The sequence below is a fragment of the Orbicella franksi genome, chromosome 1 (assembly GCF_964199315.1).
Source record: "Orbicella franksi chromosome 1, jaOrbFran1.1, whole genome shotgun sequence".
NCBI lineage: Eukaryota > Metazoa > Cnidaria > Anthozoa > Scleractinia > Merulinidae > Orbicella > Orbicella franksi.
This window is the reverse complement of record NC_138145.1, coordinates 19,075,085-19,093,332: the sequence shown is the minus strand read 5'-3', so window position 1 is coordinate 19,093,332 and position 18,248 is coordinate 19,075,085. Positions and strand designations below refer to the sequence as shown.

The 18,248-nt window shown below is 38.8% G+C and overlaps 1 protein-coding gene across 2 annotated transcripts; it reads left to right on the top strand.

The window, feature by feature from the left end:
• Positions 1-239: 239 nt before the first annotated feature.
• On the top strand, positions 240-18,205 carry LOC145495180 (uncharacterized). Of its 2 annotated transcripts, none has more exons than XM_081474762.1 (17): positions 240-814; positions 1,004-1,117; positions 5,209-5,626; positions 6,067-6,479; positions 6,744-6,875; positions 7,143-7,178; positions 7,984-8,325; positions 8,645-8,674; positions 10,119-10,460; positions 10,954-11,283; positions 11,725-12,112; positions 12,464-12,888; positions 13,762-14,178; positions 14,364-14,407; positions 15,192-15,283; positions 15,623-16,087; positions 16,552-18,205. In XM_081474762.1, the coding sequence occupies exons 2-17, from the start codon at positions 1,039-1,041 to the stop codon at positions 17,132-17,134; spliced, it is 4,536 nt and encodes a 1,511-aa protein (XP_081330888.1). In that variant the 5' UTR covers positions 240-814; positions 1,004-1,038; the 3' UTR covers positions 17,135-18,205. The 2 variants fall into 2 exon arrangements, with proteins under 2 accessions (XP_081330888.1, XP_081330897.1); XM_081474771.1 differs by having other exon boundaries at positions 240-880.
• The last annotated feature ends 43 nt before the right edge of the window (positions 18,206-18,248 follow it).

Genomic DNA, 18,248 nt, shown 5'->3' with positions numbered 1-18,248 from the left:
TGCGGGATACTATTTTGATTTTCATATCCGTGGCTGCAATTTTCCAAGCGTGACAAGATTAGCCAATCGGCTTGTTGCTACAAAGACAGGTCGTGCGCAAATGGCAACTGAAAGCAAAATTGAAACAGTCAGTTAAATAACGTCAATATTGTCCCCATTGTGTCATTGTTTGGAAGCTTCCTTTCTGTCGATATCTGTACGTTTGGTTGTTAACATAACAAACAAATTTTCTCTTTTTTTAGGACAAAAGGGGCTGTTTTTTCCTTATCACTGTTCAATTTATACTCATGGCTACAAGTACAATACAACCCATCACTTGACTTGTTATTGGTTGTTTCGCACACAGATGTCTCCGTCCTGCTTTACTCAACTTTTTGTTTTGTAATTTTTTTCTAGCTCTCCAAGGAAAATAGGTCAGACTGAAGCAAAATATTACACTGAGAGTTGCTGACAAACCAATTCATCAAAAAATAAAATTATTCTCAGTTGCAGAGAAGCGGGGGCAATGAGAATATTATCAGTAAACCTGAAGTAATTTGCAATAACCCTAACCCTAACCCATAATCACTTATTTTACTGTTATATTTTTCGTGAAACCTGACAAAGATAATGTTACGTAAGAGACAATTAAATTTTGGTAATTTTGCATACGTTTGTGATTATTTTGCATAACAAAGGTTTCAATATTGTTGATTGGTACGCATACATATACGGAAAGTTGAACCTGAACAGCTGCAGAGTTGGTAGGAACATTACGTAAGCTGCCACGAGAAGACAGAGGCAGAGCACTGAAGAGTATTTCAACGATACCAAGGTAACTACAATAATTGAAGCCTGACTCAAGAACTTTTCAACGTTTCTCTAATATTTTGAGCGAATCGTTAGTATCATTTGTATTATTTTTTGTTATGAACTGACGTCTTGTGCGCACAACTGTGGAATAAATTAAGGATCACGAAAAAATTATAGAGCACTTACGCTGAACGATTTTCTGTTTCCATAGCACCTTCGCGGCAGAAACGGGAAAAGAGTACAACCATGCAGAGTTCTTTTTCCTACGTTTATCGCGTGTTGGTGGCTTTAACATTCTATGTTCTTGTCACCTGGAACATAGCAGGTTAGTTTAGTTGTGACTCTTTATTCATGTTCTTTACTACTACTTTTGTTGTTAGACCTTGCAGTCTAATATTCTGGCTGTGGTCAAGAACTTTATCTAAAACAGCGTTTGAAGTTTTGCATGTGATAAGCGAATATCGTGAGCATAGTTCGGCAAACAGGCTGGCATACAGCATGATAACTGCCCGGTATTTCTGGGGAGCACGATCGAGTGGTCGCAAAAAAGGAGAGCTCTTAATTGAAAAGAAATAAGTACAAAAACTGTAGCTCTTTCGAATACGCAGTAAATTTGAAGGGCTGTCGCAAGGGTCCGACAAACGTTCAGTCATTTTTGTGTAAGATACATATTTATATGAAAACTTAACTGATTTAATTTCAGTGAATTAAGAGTGAAACCTTGAACTCGAGTTTGATAGATCTGTTATTCTCTAAAGTCGTTTCTTTAAGCATGAACCGCTGATGATTCTCTTAAAGTTTTTTTTCATTATGAAAATGATAAAATTTAATTCCGTTGGGGAACTCGAGTTATTTATTTAGACACGGAAAAAGTGCCTTATTAAAATGTTAATCGCAAATCACAAAAAGCCTTAAAAAATGGTTGTAAGCGCTGGTAAAATTTACCAAAACGAACTGGGGAAATGTTTAAGTGATAGAACCTGATAAATGTGCTGATTCATTCGGTTTTGTGTTATGTTTTGGTGCCAGTATTGTTTGTAAATACAAATACGTCATAAAAGCCGCGGGCTAGAGAGTCAAAATTTGCATGTTTTGACATGTTATAATTACATCCGCTATTATGAGTGCACACTCAGTAATGATGATAACTAAAAACCGCAAACTTTAGGTTAACCTGCTCACGATATAAATATTTGAATATCAATTGAGAAGCTTTTTGTGGTCTGTTGTTTTGCGAGGCCGAAAAACATAAAACTTGTTCAGTAGTGTGGCACAGCAGAGGTTAAAACAAAAATATAACGGGTGTTTTGACAGATTATTGTAGCCTTTTAAGATGGTCAGTTTCGTTTTTCAGCTCAGTGTTTCAGTTAGGATAGTTAATTGAACTTCATGTGACATTCCATGTTAAGGCACATTTACACGGGCGACTTTTGGTGCGATTTTTAACGCCATTTTCACGGCAACAGATTGCAGCTCTCGCGCTGCAAACAGCTGCAATTTCAGCGTCATCTGAGATTTTGCTAAAGTTTGTGATAATATGAGCAGAGGGTGTGTATCAGGGCATGTGCGCACGTCTTACAATCAAGCAAGGTGATATTTTCGTCATAAAAAGGCGATATCGATATTAGTTTCAATTGACCAGTGAATCGCATTGAACATTGCAGCTGGTTAAGGAGTTCATGCAACCCGGCGCGTCAAAACAAAAAATCAAACCATTCGAAGAGGACCTTAAACAGCATCATATAAGATAACATAAGATAAGATAAGATGAGATAATAACTTTATTTTTCGGGACAATATTTGTGTTATTTCGTAACCTTGGCAAATATCGCTCTGATACATCAACAACAACAATGAATCAATCACGTAATATGATGGAGAATCGATCAGAAAAGGTATTAGACTGACAAATATTGGAGAAATTGGAAGCACCAGTTTGCGAATTTAACAGTAAAGAATTCGTTCATGCTTAGCGTGCGTATATCGAGTTATTGATGCACGCGGGAAGTTTGGAGAGCACGAAAGAAGAGTAAGAGTTGCTAGAGGCGATAACCGAGAGCAATTCTAGCTTCTTGAGTGCTCTCCAAACTTCCTAAGTTGATCCATAACTCGAATACGCACAGCTAAAAGCATGAACCAATTCTTTTATGACATAGCGACAACATATTGGGCGCTAAAACATGTTTTATTTGTGATCCTAATACGCCACAATCAGTTGAGCAACAGTTGAACGAAAACGCTTAACCTGGTTTCTAACTGATTGTCAATGAAAAATTCGCTTCTTCGAATTAACTATAATGAAAATGTAGGCAAACAAAGTCAAAAATGCTGAAAGAAAATGAAGACCAAGTTAAAATACTCAAGTTTAAGTAAAACATCTTAGCTTGGCAAAAGTCAAAGGCTCGAAGCAGGGTTTGGATTGTTCAAAATAATCTTCACATTGCCGAAACTTCAAAAGGAACTTGCATTAAACTCGACGGAAACTTTGCAGCTAAATTGAAAATGCACACGTCATGTTATAGGGGTGGCGAATGGTCCTTCAAAAACCGTGGGTCGCAAAATTTTCGCCGAATTTCACGGGTCTCACAGTCTTGTTTTTTAGCGGTTATGTGCGTCTCGCAGTCGCTATTTTTCTCACAAAGCTGTCTCGTAGTCTCGATTTTTTTCAAGGCTAAGAAAGTCGCGAAGTGCCGATTTGTTTATTTTTTTTTTTCTTAGTAAAGTTAAATGACATCACAACATCTTAGAACCTGAACATCTTGAGTTCGCATTCAAAACACGTTAAAGTCTCGGTCTCGCAATTGAAAAAATCAAAATGTCTCTGGCTCGCAAAGAAAAACGCTAATCCCGTCGTCTCGCAAAGTCTCACATTTACCATTCGTAACCCCTTGTTATATACAGTACGCACAGTCGTGCGTATATAGAGATTTCGTTCATGATGGTTCAGTAGGAATTAGGAAGGACTAGCGCGCGCGCTATGTTATAATGTTGCTTTCAATATAAAAGCTCTGACTGAATCAAATGCGTGCTGAATTTACTGGAAAAGGTCCAAATGAACTTCTCTATCCCTGCTTCACAGCAACTAGGCGTTGACTTTCATTAAGTCGCGTGATGTAAAATAAAAACACTTTATAATTACTTGTTTAGAAATCAGTTAAGTATGTATATGGGCCTCACGGAATGCACGGAATGTGGAGTCTATTGACACTTAATTGCGATTAACATGAAGCGATTGACGTAAACAGGCCAAAGGAAACACCAACAACACAATGGAACTGTTCACAATCAATATTGGAACTACTTTGCATTCCAAAGTGACGTGTAGTACTTTCCTGGTCATGATACGCTTTCGAGTGATTTCTGTGTAGAACTAAAGAAATTTGTTAGTCTAATGCGTTTATTAATTTTTATTTATTTTTATTTTTACTGAGCTGCTGCTTTGATCACGAAAACAGGGAAATTGTACCCTAGGGGAGACGTAGGACACTTACTCATTAACATTTGCAAGCTATACCGCGAGAAAATAACGCAAATTGGTTAATCTTGCATTAGGGGTCGAAAACTTATTTGCTTCAACTAAATACCGTGAGGGAAATAAATGCAGTTAAAAGCGCCTTCTCACTATAAAAAAAAATGTCTTGGACTTCAATTAAAGCATAAAATAGCGAAATAGCTCTATTAAAGAAACAGGAATTTCAAGTGAATGGCATTTGAAGGGTCTCGTCATATGCTGCCAATTCATTGGCTTCAGAGCAATGATAAAAAGATGCATAATAATAAAAAGATTCAAAATAATATGCTCAACCGCTTGACAGCTTTCCATTTCATCGTTTTATTTCACAGCGGTTTGCGTAAGAGAAGTGGCAGTTAATACACTATCATTATTTACTAAATTCGAATGCCAACGTCTCGTATGTTTATTAAAAAAGAAAGTTCAGAAACTAACCTTATTTAGTACATTTGATGTACGTTTTCATTTATGAAAGTAAGGGAGGTAGAAGGCCAAGATGAAAAAAACACCTAAATACCTTTTTCTGATGATAGCTGACGTTCGCCCGCGTTCTTGATAAGCTCAACAATTAGTTCTGTCTTAAGTTCAGAACGATAACTTAGCATTGGAGGAATAAAGGGTATGCCCCGATTTAATTTAGCAATGTTTTGAAATTTGACTGACCATCTGACTGACTTGACTGACCGACTGACTGACTGCATGACTGAATGACTAGTTGACTGACTGACTGACTCACTGACTCACTGACTCACTGACTCACTGACTCACTGACTCACTCACTGACTAACTGGTTCACTGACTGACTGACTGACTGACTGACTGACTGACGGGCTGACTGACTGACTGACTGATTGACTGACGGAATTGCTAATCTGCTGGATTGCTGACTTCTGTTGTGTTCATAGGTGTACTCTGCTGTCAGAATGATCCCAGTCTCTACTTCGTTGATGACCATACCATAAAATGTGCCGCTGTCGACTCTTTGAATCAACCAAACCCCACCTTCCAGACGGTTGTCTCCAATCTTGCAGAAGGAACAGCCATTGACATTGACGTGCGGAATAGGATGATCTACTGGAGCGACACCCAGGCCTGGACTATAAACAGAATGAACCTGACTTCCGGAGAAGTTAAAGTCATCATAAAAGATAACATTGGAGAAGTTTACTCCATAGCTGTTGAATGGGAGAGCGGCTTGATCTACTGGACAGATTTAATCTTCGAGAGGATAGAGGTAGCGAAATTAAATGGCAGTTCCAGACGGACCCTGATAACAAAAGACGTGGAGTCGCCGATGGGAATTGCAGTTGATCCAGGGAATGGGTTAGTTGACATGGCCTGTAGCTTGGCCAAGATTACCCTCTAAGATCAACAAAAGTATAACAGTTTGAGTGTCTCTTTCGAAACGCATGTTTCTGCAAGACTTTTATTGCATTATGCATCATTGATGACAAAATTAGACTGAGGAGAATGGAAGTGAATTATAGAACGAACTTCCGTTGAATTATATGAAACGGATGAAACCTGAGATACTCAAAATGCTTTGCTACAGTTTTATTTATTACTGAGAATGGTATTAAACAGGATATTTCTTGTATCCACTTAATAACATGATGTTAAGTTAGTCACTGTTATTCTCCAGTTAAAACAAATGCTGTAAAGACCATGGGCATAGCTGAATAGTTGTATACTTCTAAGATGCTCTACGCCAATCAGGTGCCCTCGTGCCCAAAATATTCTCACATTTGTTTATTTTTCCACAGATACGTTGTTTGGGCGGACCACAATAACACTGCACCAAAAATAATGCGCGCAGATTTGACAGGGGAAAATCATCAAGAGTTGTTCACAACGTTTCATGGATTGCCTCTTTACGTTATCATCGATCACAGTGAGAATCGAGTGTACTGGACCGATATTCACCTTTTTTACACCTTTATCGGATCAATTGGAATCGACGGGAGTGCATATCAAGGCTTAGGATATCTTCACCCGGTTTTCTATCCGTTTGACTTGGCAATCTTTCAAAGCAATTTCTACTGGGCTGATCAGAATTTACAAGGAGTGTCGTGGTTCAATTTTAAGTCTTCATCTCCCACTGTGAACACTCGTCAAAATTTGTCTCCATACATCGTGCTCGGAGTAACGATTTCAGACCTATCAACGCAGCCTATGGGTATGCCATTATAATTTCATTACAAAAGTGTAAATCACTAAATGCTGTCTAATTTGGAAATAATTTTATAAATAAAATCCAAGGAGTGCTAAAATTTGGCACTCAGAGGAATCTTTCAATTCAATATATCTCCAAATTGGACCAGGATGTGACTGTATTCGTTATCTGTTCGTTATGTGGCCAACAGAATTGTGCAAATTACTTGAAGGTTTTCCATTTCTTGTTTAGGTGAAAATATAAATTTGAATTCTTGTCTCTCCCCAGCCGTTGACCAGCCATGCGCAGTAAACAATGGAAACTGCAGCCATCTATGTTTGTTAACTCCAGGGAGAGGAAGGAAGTGCGCATGCCCTCAAGGCGTCGACTTGAATGACGACGGAACGACTTGTGCTAACGGTAAACATAACTATACTACTTAGGAAATAAGAGAACAAAGAGACAGAAAATGGTTACAACCTTTCCTAAAATGACTGATTTGACTTTTGGTTATATATGACCAATTTTCAATGTTGTACACTACTTCATTTCATGAGTTCGAAGTTTTGTTATAGCATATTTTTAATAATGTACGGCTCTTAAAAGAGATACAAGAAGGAGACATGGAGTCGCGATACCATGTACTATAATGATCAATTAATTATCATATCATATCTCTTTGTCTAGGCTCGGCACTTGCGACACAGGCACCACCGCTTCCAGGTCAGTACGCGGCGATTAATACCTAAGTGGCTTCACTGAAAAATCTCTCGGTCTCTTTAAGGAGTACGAATTTGTCAATTATTTAGTTATATATATGTATTATATAAACCAGACTAGAAAATCTTGGAAACATTTTGTTTCAATTTTCTCAAATTCAAAGAATCTCATACGTTGACCTTTAAACCGTGCCAGCGTTTATTTTCATTTATCTTGACTGTCTCTCTGCTTGACTGGGCAGTGGCTTTACAAACCCAATTATAAACTATAAGTACTGTGTTAGGAAGTAATTCAGTCGAACTTTAAAAGTTAGTGTATACATTTGCAAGGAATCGTGACTAAGTACCCGTTGAAGAGGGGAATAGACCATTTTACAGTTGTCTGCTCAGTGACCTGGCCTTTGTGTGGCAGCGAGGCTAGAGTTGACCTTGTTTTGATACAGACCTCACTGCTTTTGTCATGTAAATGCACCTAGTTAGCATCAGAACAACTTATTTTATCAACTTATCAAAACAAGGTCAACTCTAGCCTCGCTGCCATACAAAGGCCAAGTCACTGAGCAGACAACTGTAAAATGGTCTATTCGCCTACGAAAAGTTAACAATTTAGTGTGTGTTGTTTGGATCATGACTTTGTGTCCGCTTAGGAGAGTTGTTTAATTATGGGAGCTAAAAAAGGTAGTGTGTGGCATGTACCATAGCGAAGTGTCCGCCAACAGGAGGTTTAGTAAACCGACTGTGCAAAAGAATTGCATGTAAATCTTAATCATAATTATGCTTTTTTCGGTGTGCCTTTTGTGACATTTCAGACGTCCAAGTGCGTCTCGTGGGCTCCTCATTGGCCAGCAGGGGTCGTGTTGAAGTACTTTATAATGGCCAGTGGGGAACAATATGTGATGACTACTGGGGAATAGCCGAAGCACACGTCATCTGCCGAATGCTGAACTATTCAGGTGCCGAGTTTGCACCACGGAATGCGCTTTTTGGCGAAGGATCAGCATCCATGCCCATCCTGTTAGACAATGTCAAATGTCGAGGTGACGAGTCCACAATTGCCGCTTGTCGACACAGTGGATGGGGTCAAAATAATTGCGACCATTCAGATGACGCTAGTGTTGTCTGTTGGAGAGAGTCTACGGCTCCTGTTCAAGGTACTGAGTTCAACTGCAATAACTCTTATTACGACTTATTTATTGTTTTTGATTTTTGTGTTACGTGCTTTCCCTAGAATGTATTTTTTCGAAGCAGCTCTGAAGATCACTTCATTAATTCTTTGATGTTAGTTCATATTTTCATTCGCAGAACTAAATACATCAAAAGCATATTGAAATGAGGTCGGATGTTAAAAAAGTACTTAGATGTTGTTTTACTTGCAGTAATTAAACAACGTAGCAGGTTAACCTAAAATAACAAAAATCGACAGTGATATTGAATATTTTCATAATAGATATTATATATTTAACTTTGCAGGACCAACTCTGGCTCCTGGGCCACACCCAGGTATGTGTTTGGAAATTTTGCTTCGAATTCCGATTGGTTTATCACGTTTCTTTGCAATAACTCTCGCAGTATTCTAATTTGCCCCGCTCAACCGAATATAAAAAATTTATTACGTATTGAACAACCATTTCTGGGGTGTGCCAATACTAACCTTGTATGACCCTCTTCATCATGTCCTTTCAATCAAAATTACATGATAACGACTTAAAGAAAACAATACTAGCCTGTAAAATAAACCTGTATAGAGCTTACAACAACCCGATTCGTCAATACTCGAAAATACTAGCCGGCCTTAGTCATTGGGTATTTAATTTAGAGGGCGAAAAAGCGGCCGTATGACTCGAATGAATACAAACGAAGACAATATGATATCTATACCAATTCCCCGCTAATGAAGCGTTGTAACAACGTGTCACGATGACATAACACCCCTGGGACGAGGTTACACAACCCATGATAAATATATTTCCAAGAATTCTTGCGCGCTCATTGGTCTAGAGCTATGGCTGATGAGAATATTGACCAGGAATAAACGTGGTCGACCTGTTGTATCCGTTTGGTTGTTAAAGGGCAGTCAAAACAATTGCTCTTTTGGGATCTGAGTATATCGCGGGGTTTAGGGGACAAAAATGACTTTCAAAGGGTTTCAGCTTCTGCGGATCAATTCAAAAGTTTGGTGAATATTTCAAGTACCATAGGCAATTTCTAGCTATTGAATTTGAGAAAGAAACCTTTTCCTCTGAGCTCGTCGGTCGTTATAAGTCACTGAGACTCATGTTGGAACCTACCTAGGAAACCTGGAATGTACAATACTATTGCTACAATAGCAATAACGCACAATACTGTTGCTGCTCGTTATGTGACTGGTGCAAGGAAATATCACCATATTACTCCTGCCTTAGTACAACTTCATTGTTTGCCTGTCTCACATCGGATCGTGTTTAAGCATCTTCTTTTTGTCTACGAATCATGGTGGTCTCTGCCCACAATATCTAACAGATAGGAAATCAACTAGGTCTCTTCGCTCGAACTTTCAAGACCTGCTTATGCAGCCAACTTGTAACACCAAAACATATAGTGATTTAGCTTTTTCTGTATGCGCTCCGAAGATTTGGAACACTGTTCCTTTGGAAACACGTCGATCCAGCACAGTTTTATCATTTAAGAACAAACTCAAGACCTTCAATTTTACTAAATTTATTAAGACTAACTCTTTATCATATTTTTAATTTTTAGATTCTACTTTTTTAGGTATTTTACTAGTTTTTTTAGATTTTAAGTTTCTTAGAGTAAAATTGTAGCTTTTAGGAATAGTTTTGTAAAGCGCATCGGGCAAATAATGGATGAGATGGATGGGTGCGCTATATAAATGAATTATTATTACTAAATGAACTATTACTATCATTATGTTAACTGCATGCAACCAATTTTTCGTCCCATCTAGACCTTCAAGTAAGATTGTACGGTGGAGACACATATTACCAGGGTGGAGTTGAAATTTACCTGAACGGAACGTGGGGAACAATATGTGATGATTCATGGGGAATCGAAGAAGCGAACGTCATTTGCCGAATGCTGAACTTCACAGAAGGAGCTTTAAGCACACAATGCTGTGGGTTCTACAATGGCTACGGTGTTGCGACCCAGATTTGGTTGGACGATGTCCATTGTGTTGGTGATGAAGAGAGCATCGCAGAGTGCCGCCATGCAGGCTTCGGAAGTCACAACTGTCGCCATACTGAAGATGTGGGAGTCGTTTGTAAACATACACCAATAGCAACTCCAAGTAATTCACCCCTTCTGTTTCATCTATATGCCTCGCTCAATTTTGTGCAAAAAGTTCTATTGAGTTGGCGTCTGTTCTTCTGTTTAATTCAAACCATTACATAATAGTCTCCAAGATGTTATTATTTTATCACTTTCAACTTGTAATGCCGCGCCCAAAATATTGAGAGTATGTGTTTTCTTCTTGACATACAATAAAAATATAGAGTTTATTTGTAACATCAAAATGCATGCTACTCGATACAAAGGCCTGTGGTGTGCTTGACAACTTGGCTGCTCAGTTCTTAATTAAATATCTGCAAATAAGAAAGATTGACAGGGGTGATTAGAGTCTTTGTAAATGATGTTTTTGTTTTGATTGTTCTTGGGCAATTGACTAAGAGGGTAAAGCGTTATTGATCCCTTCAAAGGACCTTCAAAGCATTACATATTGGTATCAAATTCGTACCAGAGAAAGATAATGATTATATATATATTTTCTCTTTTCATTAAAGCTCAAATTGTGAGACTCGCAAATGGAGCTAGAGAAAGTGAAGGGCGTGTGGAAATATTTCATGACGGTGAATGGGGAACGGTTTGCGATGACCACTGGGATATCAACGATGCAGACGTCGTATGCAGAATGCTGAATTACTCAAGAGCTTTACGAGCTCCTGGAAAAGCATTCTTTGGCCGAGGGAATGGCAAAATTTGGCTCGGTAGCGTTAACTGCCGAGGTAATGAGACCTCCCTTCCTCAGTGTGGACACCAGGGTTGGAATGTAGACAGTTGTGATCATCATGAAGATGCTTCTGTTATCTGTGAGAGCGAAGCAGCACATTTTGGTAAGCCAGTGTCTAATGGTAGGAAAAATTTGTCAGCCATAGAACTCATACAAATGTTATGTTTTCAAAATTGAAATATTCGAGTTTGGATGCTCGGCTCCATTAGCAGCTGAGCTAAATCACTTCTAAGGGTAAACAAACGTTCATTTCTACAGTTTCCTGCCCGCCGCTCACGTATACCTTATCGGATTAGGAGTCGTCAAATTACTTTTTTTTGCCATAATACTAGTTATGCATCAATGCAGCAGCTTGGATCGACTTTGAAAAAGAAAGGGGGCAATTTCAGGAGCAAGATATCTTGGAAGAGCTAGTAATGAAGCTATGTTTTGAATATGTGCTAGACTGGTTGTTAATGAGAACACACTAGTAACCCGAGGTTTTTCCTTAGTTGTTATTGTTAGAAAAACATACGCAATAACAAAATCTCTTTGTTCTTTTCAGAATCAAACAGTTTTATTCTGGCTTGTGGGTCTGGACGGAGTTTACTATATCACATCCCACTTGACACAGACCTTCCAGAGAAAGGATTACCTCTTGCAATACAGACGAACAAACCATTGGCAGTAACGTTTCACGGCAAGGGCCAAATGGCATACTGGACAGAACAATCAGGATCCATCATTCGTGCCCATCTAAATGGAAGTTCTAGGCAGATTATAGCTTCAGGATTGACCCATCCGGCAGGTATTGCTATAGACTACATCGGCCAGAATCTGTACATAGCTGACCAAGATGGCATCAAAGTGTCAAGGCTTGACGGTTCATATCAGATGCTGCTTATCAACTCCTCAGAGGCGTGCCATGGAATTGCTCTAGATAGCGAAGCAGGGTAAGAAGTTCTGTTACAGGAGCAACGTCACGGTTTGCACATATTGAAACGTTTAGCCTAAATTTTTCACGTTCGTCGTTGGTAATGCCTGTTAATCTTCTCCATCCTTAATCATCCTTGTTCCTTCATGGTTTACTATTATCTCTTGGTGTTTTTCTATCTCAGAAAACTACTTTTTTCAGGTTTTCCTCAATTTAAAGGTAATTCTGAACGTTGCCAAAATAACTCAAACTGCTGTGATTGAGCTCCCTTAAGAAGTATTTTGGTTTCCCCGAAGATGCATTTGGAAGAGAAAGAAACATACAAAATACCAATACTATTCAAATTTCTTTTGCTTTCGTTACTTTTCAGACATATCTACTATACCTTAACTGGTGTCAGTTCTCAAATACGGCGCGCAGATATGGATGGTAGAAACGTCGTAATCTTGGTGAATGTGACCTCCATTAGAAGAACTACACTTGACATATCACTAGACAAAGTTAAAAAACGACTGTACTTTTCAGACGAAAGTAATAACCTGGTCAAGTATCTTGACCTTGCCAGTTACAAGACTCATTCAGTGCTTTCTGGAAACCCTCGTGGACCGGTTGGTCTCACCTTGTTCAACGGAACTCTTTACTGGACTGGTGTTGGAGCAGCGATGTTTAGTGGAGCCATATACAAGGCTGATGTTAACAACGTCACTTTTACCAGCCCTATTCGTCAGGTTGTAGATCTTCTTTCGCACCCCACAGGATTATACGCTCACGATGCTAGAATCAGCGAGTCACCAGGTATAGAGGCACAATGGAACACTAATAATAAAATGGATTAGGTGTCCTAGGGTAATGTCATGGTTACTAATAGCGGTATTAATCTGCAATCAAGAATTCTGCCTGTGTTAAATTTGATTTGGGTTCGACGAATTCGATTAGTTTTTCTGGTTTAATTACTCAACGGGTTCTAAAGGGGGAGACTTTGTCGAGAACCAAACTTTTACACTGTTATAAACTAATTTTGACATAAAAGATGATTTTCCCTCCATAAAATTGTTACCCATTTCATATATATACAATACGTACCGTATCCCTTTTCTAAAATGTACATTTGAGTAATCCTTACAATGCTGAATAGCCGGATGAATCAGCCGTTGGGTGCGTCTGTTCGAGATATTCTGAAAGCTCTTTTGATGCCTACATTACAGTTTTCCCTGTCGTTTGCCATACTTGAACAACAGAATTCCCTGCCCTTTTATGCAGCACCTACCTGAAAAATTTACCCTTCATGGCTGAAGCCTTCCAATGCACATGTAGTTAATTATAAATGTATAGGTTGTTCCCCTTCTCTCCCCCCTCGATTTATTCATGTGCTAATCAACTTTTTTAAGCTCTGTGAAGGAGACATTTACCTTCTCGCTGCATGTTCCCTAAATAATGCACTTAAAGCTGTTGTAATGCAGTTGGGATTTTTAACTATGTTAGTAACATAATATTTGTTTCTTTTGTCTCAGTGGCATGCCCGTAAACTAGCTAAGCTTAGTGCTTGTATAATTAGTGCATGACCACTAAGAATAAGATTTACATTTACATTTACATGCTTATTCTTTGAAAGATGTTGAGAAAATTAAAATAGCTTTTCACGTTCACCATTTTTTAAATTTCTTTCAGCCTCCAACCATTCATGTGCACAAGACAATGGTGGTTGCTCCCACCTTTGTTTAATAAACCCGCCAGGTTACAGATGCGTCTGCCCTGGAGGGCCATGCCAGACAACAGTTACTTCATCGGTCTCTGTTTCAAGCTCATCTTCAATAAGTTCGGCTTCCGCCTACTCTAGTCTTCCTACGCCGTACCTCAGCATGGCCATTTCTTCTACTCCTTCAAAAGTTTATTCTTCGCCCACAAAACCGGTCCCCGCCACCACATCTTTCGTCAATTCGATTTCTGCGACTACTACTCCTGTTACTGATTACTGCTCCACAAACGACCCATGCGAGAACGGAGGCAGCTGCCAAATGGATGGTCCCAGCTACACGTGTGTGTGCATACAGTATTTCCATGGCCAGCACTGCTCAATAAACTATAGTGAGTTTTTATTTAATTATATTATTAATAATCTTAAAAGTGCTACACTGTGATGCTGGGCTTCTGCGACATTTGCTCTGAATTGACTGAGACCATTCTAGTTAAACTGCATAAAAACTGGCCTGTGATAATTTTAACCGCTTTCGAAACTGTACAAGTAACTTTCCACCTTACTTATTTTTCAGGTGGTGGAACTGTTGTTATTGTAATACAGATACCAGGCAATCAGGTAAATATACAATCGTTTTCTTCTCTCTTCTTTCCTCTCTCGTTGGGGACATGTAAACAGAAATGACTTGCAATATGCGGGCAGGTGAATGTCGTATTTTTGTTTATGAGGTTGTATTTTTTTAGTCGTCTGTGTTACGTTTTTTGTTTAAATTAAGATAGTTATGTTCAAAAATGAAGATTAAGCGTTGCCTAAGAGGGAAGACGGAAGAAGTTAAGTGACGTACTTTACAGGTCAAGGTGCCGACAAAGCCTTTGCTAAATAGAGTAGTTTAAATATCTTGAGAACCTTCGTCTCGAACAGTGTACCGCATTGAAAGAAAAGTCGACATCTTCTAAAAAGACTTTTAAAACATTTAAAACTTTAAAAAATATATATCCCTGCAAATAAGCTGGTTTATTCTTCAGACTTTGTTAATGGATGCCTGGTTGCCTATAACTAAGCGCACTTTACTTACTAGCCCTGTTCTTCCCTGCTGGTACATGAGACTGCAATCATACCCCGCGACTGACCCCTGTCCCGTGCTCTGGCCTGGTCTTTGCCCCATGAGAGACACTTCAGCCCTTTCAACACCGTCCTCCGCCAGCCAAGTGGCTTTTGGACTGTCTTTCTTTCTCCCTTAGTTGGGGTCCATCTCAAGTCAACTTTTGTTATAAACTAAACTTCGGACTTGGTTAAATAAACTGAATATACTATAATGGTATTCTATGCGGGTTTTCACGAACATGCAAGTCATTTGTGCAAACATTTACCTTTACAGTGATAATCTTTCCTTTTTTCTCAGTTGAATATAACGGAACTGACGGACATCATCGTCAAAATCTTGAACAGTTTTTGCGAAGGTGAAAGTAACAGATGTCCAGTACCACTCTCAGAGTAAGTATACCATGCTATATTAGTCACATGTTATTTTTGATATTTCCCCTTTTCAAGAGGTGACATTTATCATTCTATTTATTCAGAATCCATCAAATATTGACGTTTAAAAAGGACTTGCACCAAGCTATTGCCCACCAAAAACAAATCATGTATAGCCAAAACTTCAGAAAAAATTTCATGCCCCAGAAAACTGGCCGAGTGTTCTAACCACTGTATTACAGAGAGATTACTGAGTACGGAGACACACAGTCATAGCTTTCGAGTCAAACTGATATTAATGAAGATTTTGATTCTTTGAGGTCTTTGAGCTCTAACCTTTCTTTCGCATTTCTACAGGGGCACAAGGAGAAAACGAGCGATAAATCAGATGACTTTCACATCGGAAGACATCATAGTAACGGAACCCAAGCCAGTCGACGAAAACCTTCAAGTAGAGTTGGCTATTGTTAAAACTATGCCTGACGGTTCCTATGTTGTTATCTCAAATGAAAAACTCACTCAAATATTACTCGAGTCGGCTGAGGAAATTAATCAAGGACTCAATGGAACGATAATAAACATTACACCAAAATTTCCCGGACCGACAACAAAAACAACGCCGAACAGTGAAAAGACAACAACGATAACACAAACAACGCCAGAAGTAACAAAAACACCTGGAACAACTACCCAGGCACCGGGAGTCCCGGGTGAAGTGGCTGCCAGCACAGGAGGCAGTAATGGGGGAGTTATCGGTGGTGTTGTCGTGGCTGTGCTTGTTATTATCATCATGGTTATAGCATTGGCAGTCTGGTATTTCAGGTAAAAACAGTTCTTTAGTCTACTCTCTATCACTTCAGGGGAGAGTTTGATTTCTGACCCTTGAGTAAGGGTCAAACCGCTTTCTCTCTTTTTTTTTATCTCGTCATTGAAAAGCTCGGTTTTCCACTAGCAGTTAGCGTTAGTAGACAGACAAGTATTTTCAACAGAGAATTTCTTCAATAACAATGAATTGGTACCCTAAGACCCCATGCTAAAAAATACTTATTTAGTAATTACATATTATTGCATAGTGTTAGGATAAGTAGGGTTTCTGAGTCATTCTAAAGTATTTGACCGATTTCTGTAAAATGGTGGAAAGCGGTATGGATCCGCGCCTGCTAAGAATGGACAGAAACGACACAAGCGTAATCGATCGCAAGCACAAGAGGAACAAATAAATTCATTGCCTTGGTATAAGCAACAAATTTCAAGTTTGACTATCGAAAATTTTTTCATCTCAACAGGGTAAAAATTCCCAGTCTTCCATTTTCATACAAAAAGAATTCAAATGTTCCTGGTCCTGGCCCACGCGTTGCAGCGTTTGAGAATCCAGGGTACGACAATACCCAAGGATTTGCCACAGGTGATGATGGTCTCTACAGAGACCTACCACAACCAGTGGTTCTCTCTCCATATGAAGATCTGAATGAATTTGGCGCTGCAAGCAACCCCATTTATTCTGAATTTGGCATGACAAAGCTAGGCTCACAAGATAAACGTGGAGGATCCTTGAGAAGATCTGATGTCGAGAAGAATATGTTTGGCAGCCAACCGAAAATGTCTTGGGTCGATAACGAAAACCTCACCAACGACAATGGCAACGATGGTGATTTCGGAAGTAAAGTATCTTTGCGGAGCAGTGCTTCCATCAAGAAGTTGAAAGCCAACCAGGTGGACATAACGGTTCAAGGTGATGAAGAGGAAACTGAAAAGAAGGAATCTGCAATGGTGCCCGATGATGGTGTTTGTAAGGAACAGGAAAATAAAGGTCAAACTGTGCTTGTTTTGGAGACCGGTGACGAGCTCGAAAAGGCGTCCGAAATGTGAAACGTGTGCCTGATGGAAAACAATTCCTTGCCTTCGTATTTCGAGTTTTCGGATTAATTCCATTTTTACAAATGTGTGATTTTACTGTTAAATAGACGTCTTTTGTGCTGGTTGCTACAGTAAGCTTTTATCGTAACATGTAACAAATCAAGCATGAAAACGTATACCTCAAAAAGCTGATATGGAACCCTTTTTTCTATAAAAAGAAAAAGACGCATGAAGCATAACGACTTGTACATTTTCAAAGGAAAAAAATAATGACAATTTTGTTAGAATGAATTTTTTTTTAAAATTTGAAAACTTTCAAGCATAGCGTTGATAATATCAATGCCGCTTTTTACAAAATGGCCATGCTCAATATATTTAAGCAATGGACCGCATTTTCCAAGGATTTACTAACGCAATGAACCAACTCGGGATGTTGAAAGAGCTCAAAAAAAGCTTGTAAATCTAATCCTTTTGTCGACTAGTATATATAGGCTTTTCCATCGAAAGAATAAAAGAATACTGAAAATGAAAAAAATGAAAGCATTGAACCCGGCCAGCAAACAGGTGATTTTCCGATTTTTCGTCATGCGACAAAACTGGATTTTGTCGTAAGGGAATCAGGAATCGGTGTAAATTTCTGTCTGAAAAAAAATCTTCAAGATTATATTTCGACCAATTTCTCTAGTGAATGTTAAATAAAAAGATATTCCCGTTTGAAATATTATGCCTGCCAGTGAAAGAGGAAACTCGTTTTCTCTCAAGTTCCTTCACTTCCACTGCGGGTGGCAAGAAACTTCATTTCAGTGGTCAACGCTAAGTGTTAATAAACTGATAGACCAAAAGAAGACTAAAAAAATAAGTCGGGAATTCTTTGTCTTTCCACGTAGTGCTGCCTTATCGGTAACTGGGTGGTTACCGGGACAATGGTAATTGGTTTCACCAATCAGAGCACTCGGAGTGTCTCTGTTTTATGCAGTTTTGTAGATCTTGGACTTCTATTGTATACTTACCAGATAGTTGTCATAAAAATTGTCATTTAAAAACTTTTTTTGCAACGTTAGTAATTAGTAAATGGAAATAACTATTACGTTATTAATCGTTTAAATTCGTTATCTCTAGTTCTGTC

Coding starts and splice junctions, on each gene's coding strand:
- LOC145495180 (XM_081474762.1), top strand. CDS start 1,039: ATGCAGAGTTCTTTTTCCTACGTTTATCGCGTGTTGGTGGCTTTAACA. Junction 14,408..15,191: donor TACAGATACCAGGCAATCAG/GTAAATATACAA, acceptor CTTTTTTCTCAG/TTGAATATAACGGAACTGAC. Junction 15,284..15,622: donor TGTCCAGTACCACTCTCAGA/GTAAGTATACCA, acceptor GCATTTCTACAG/GGGCACAAGGAGAAAACGAG.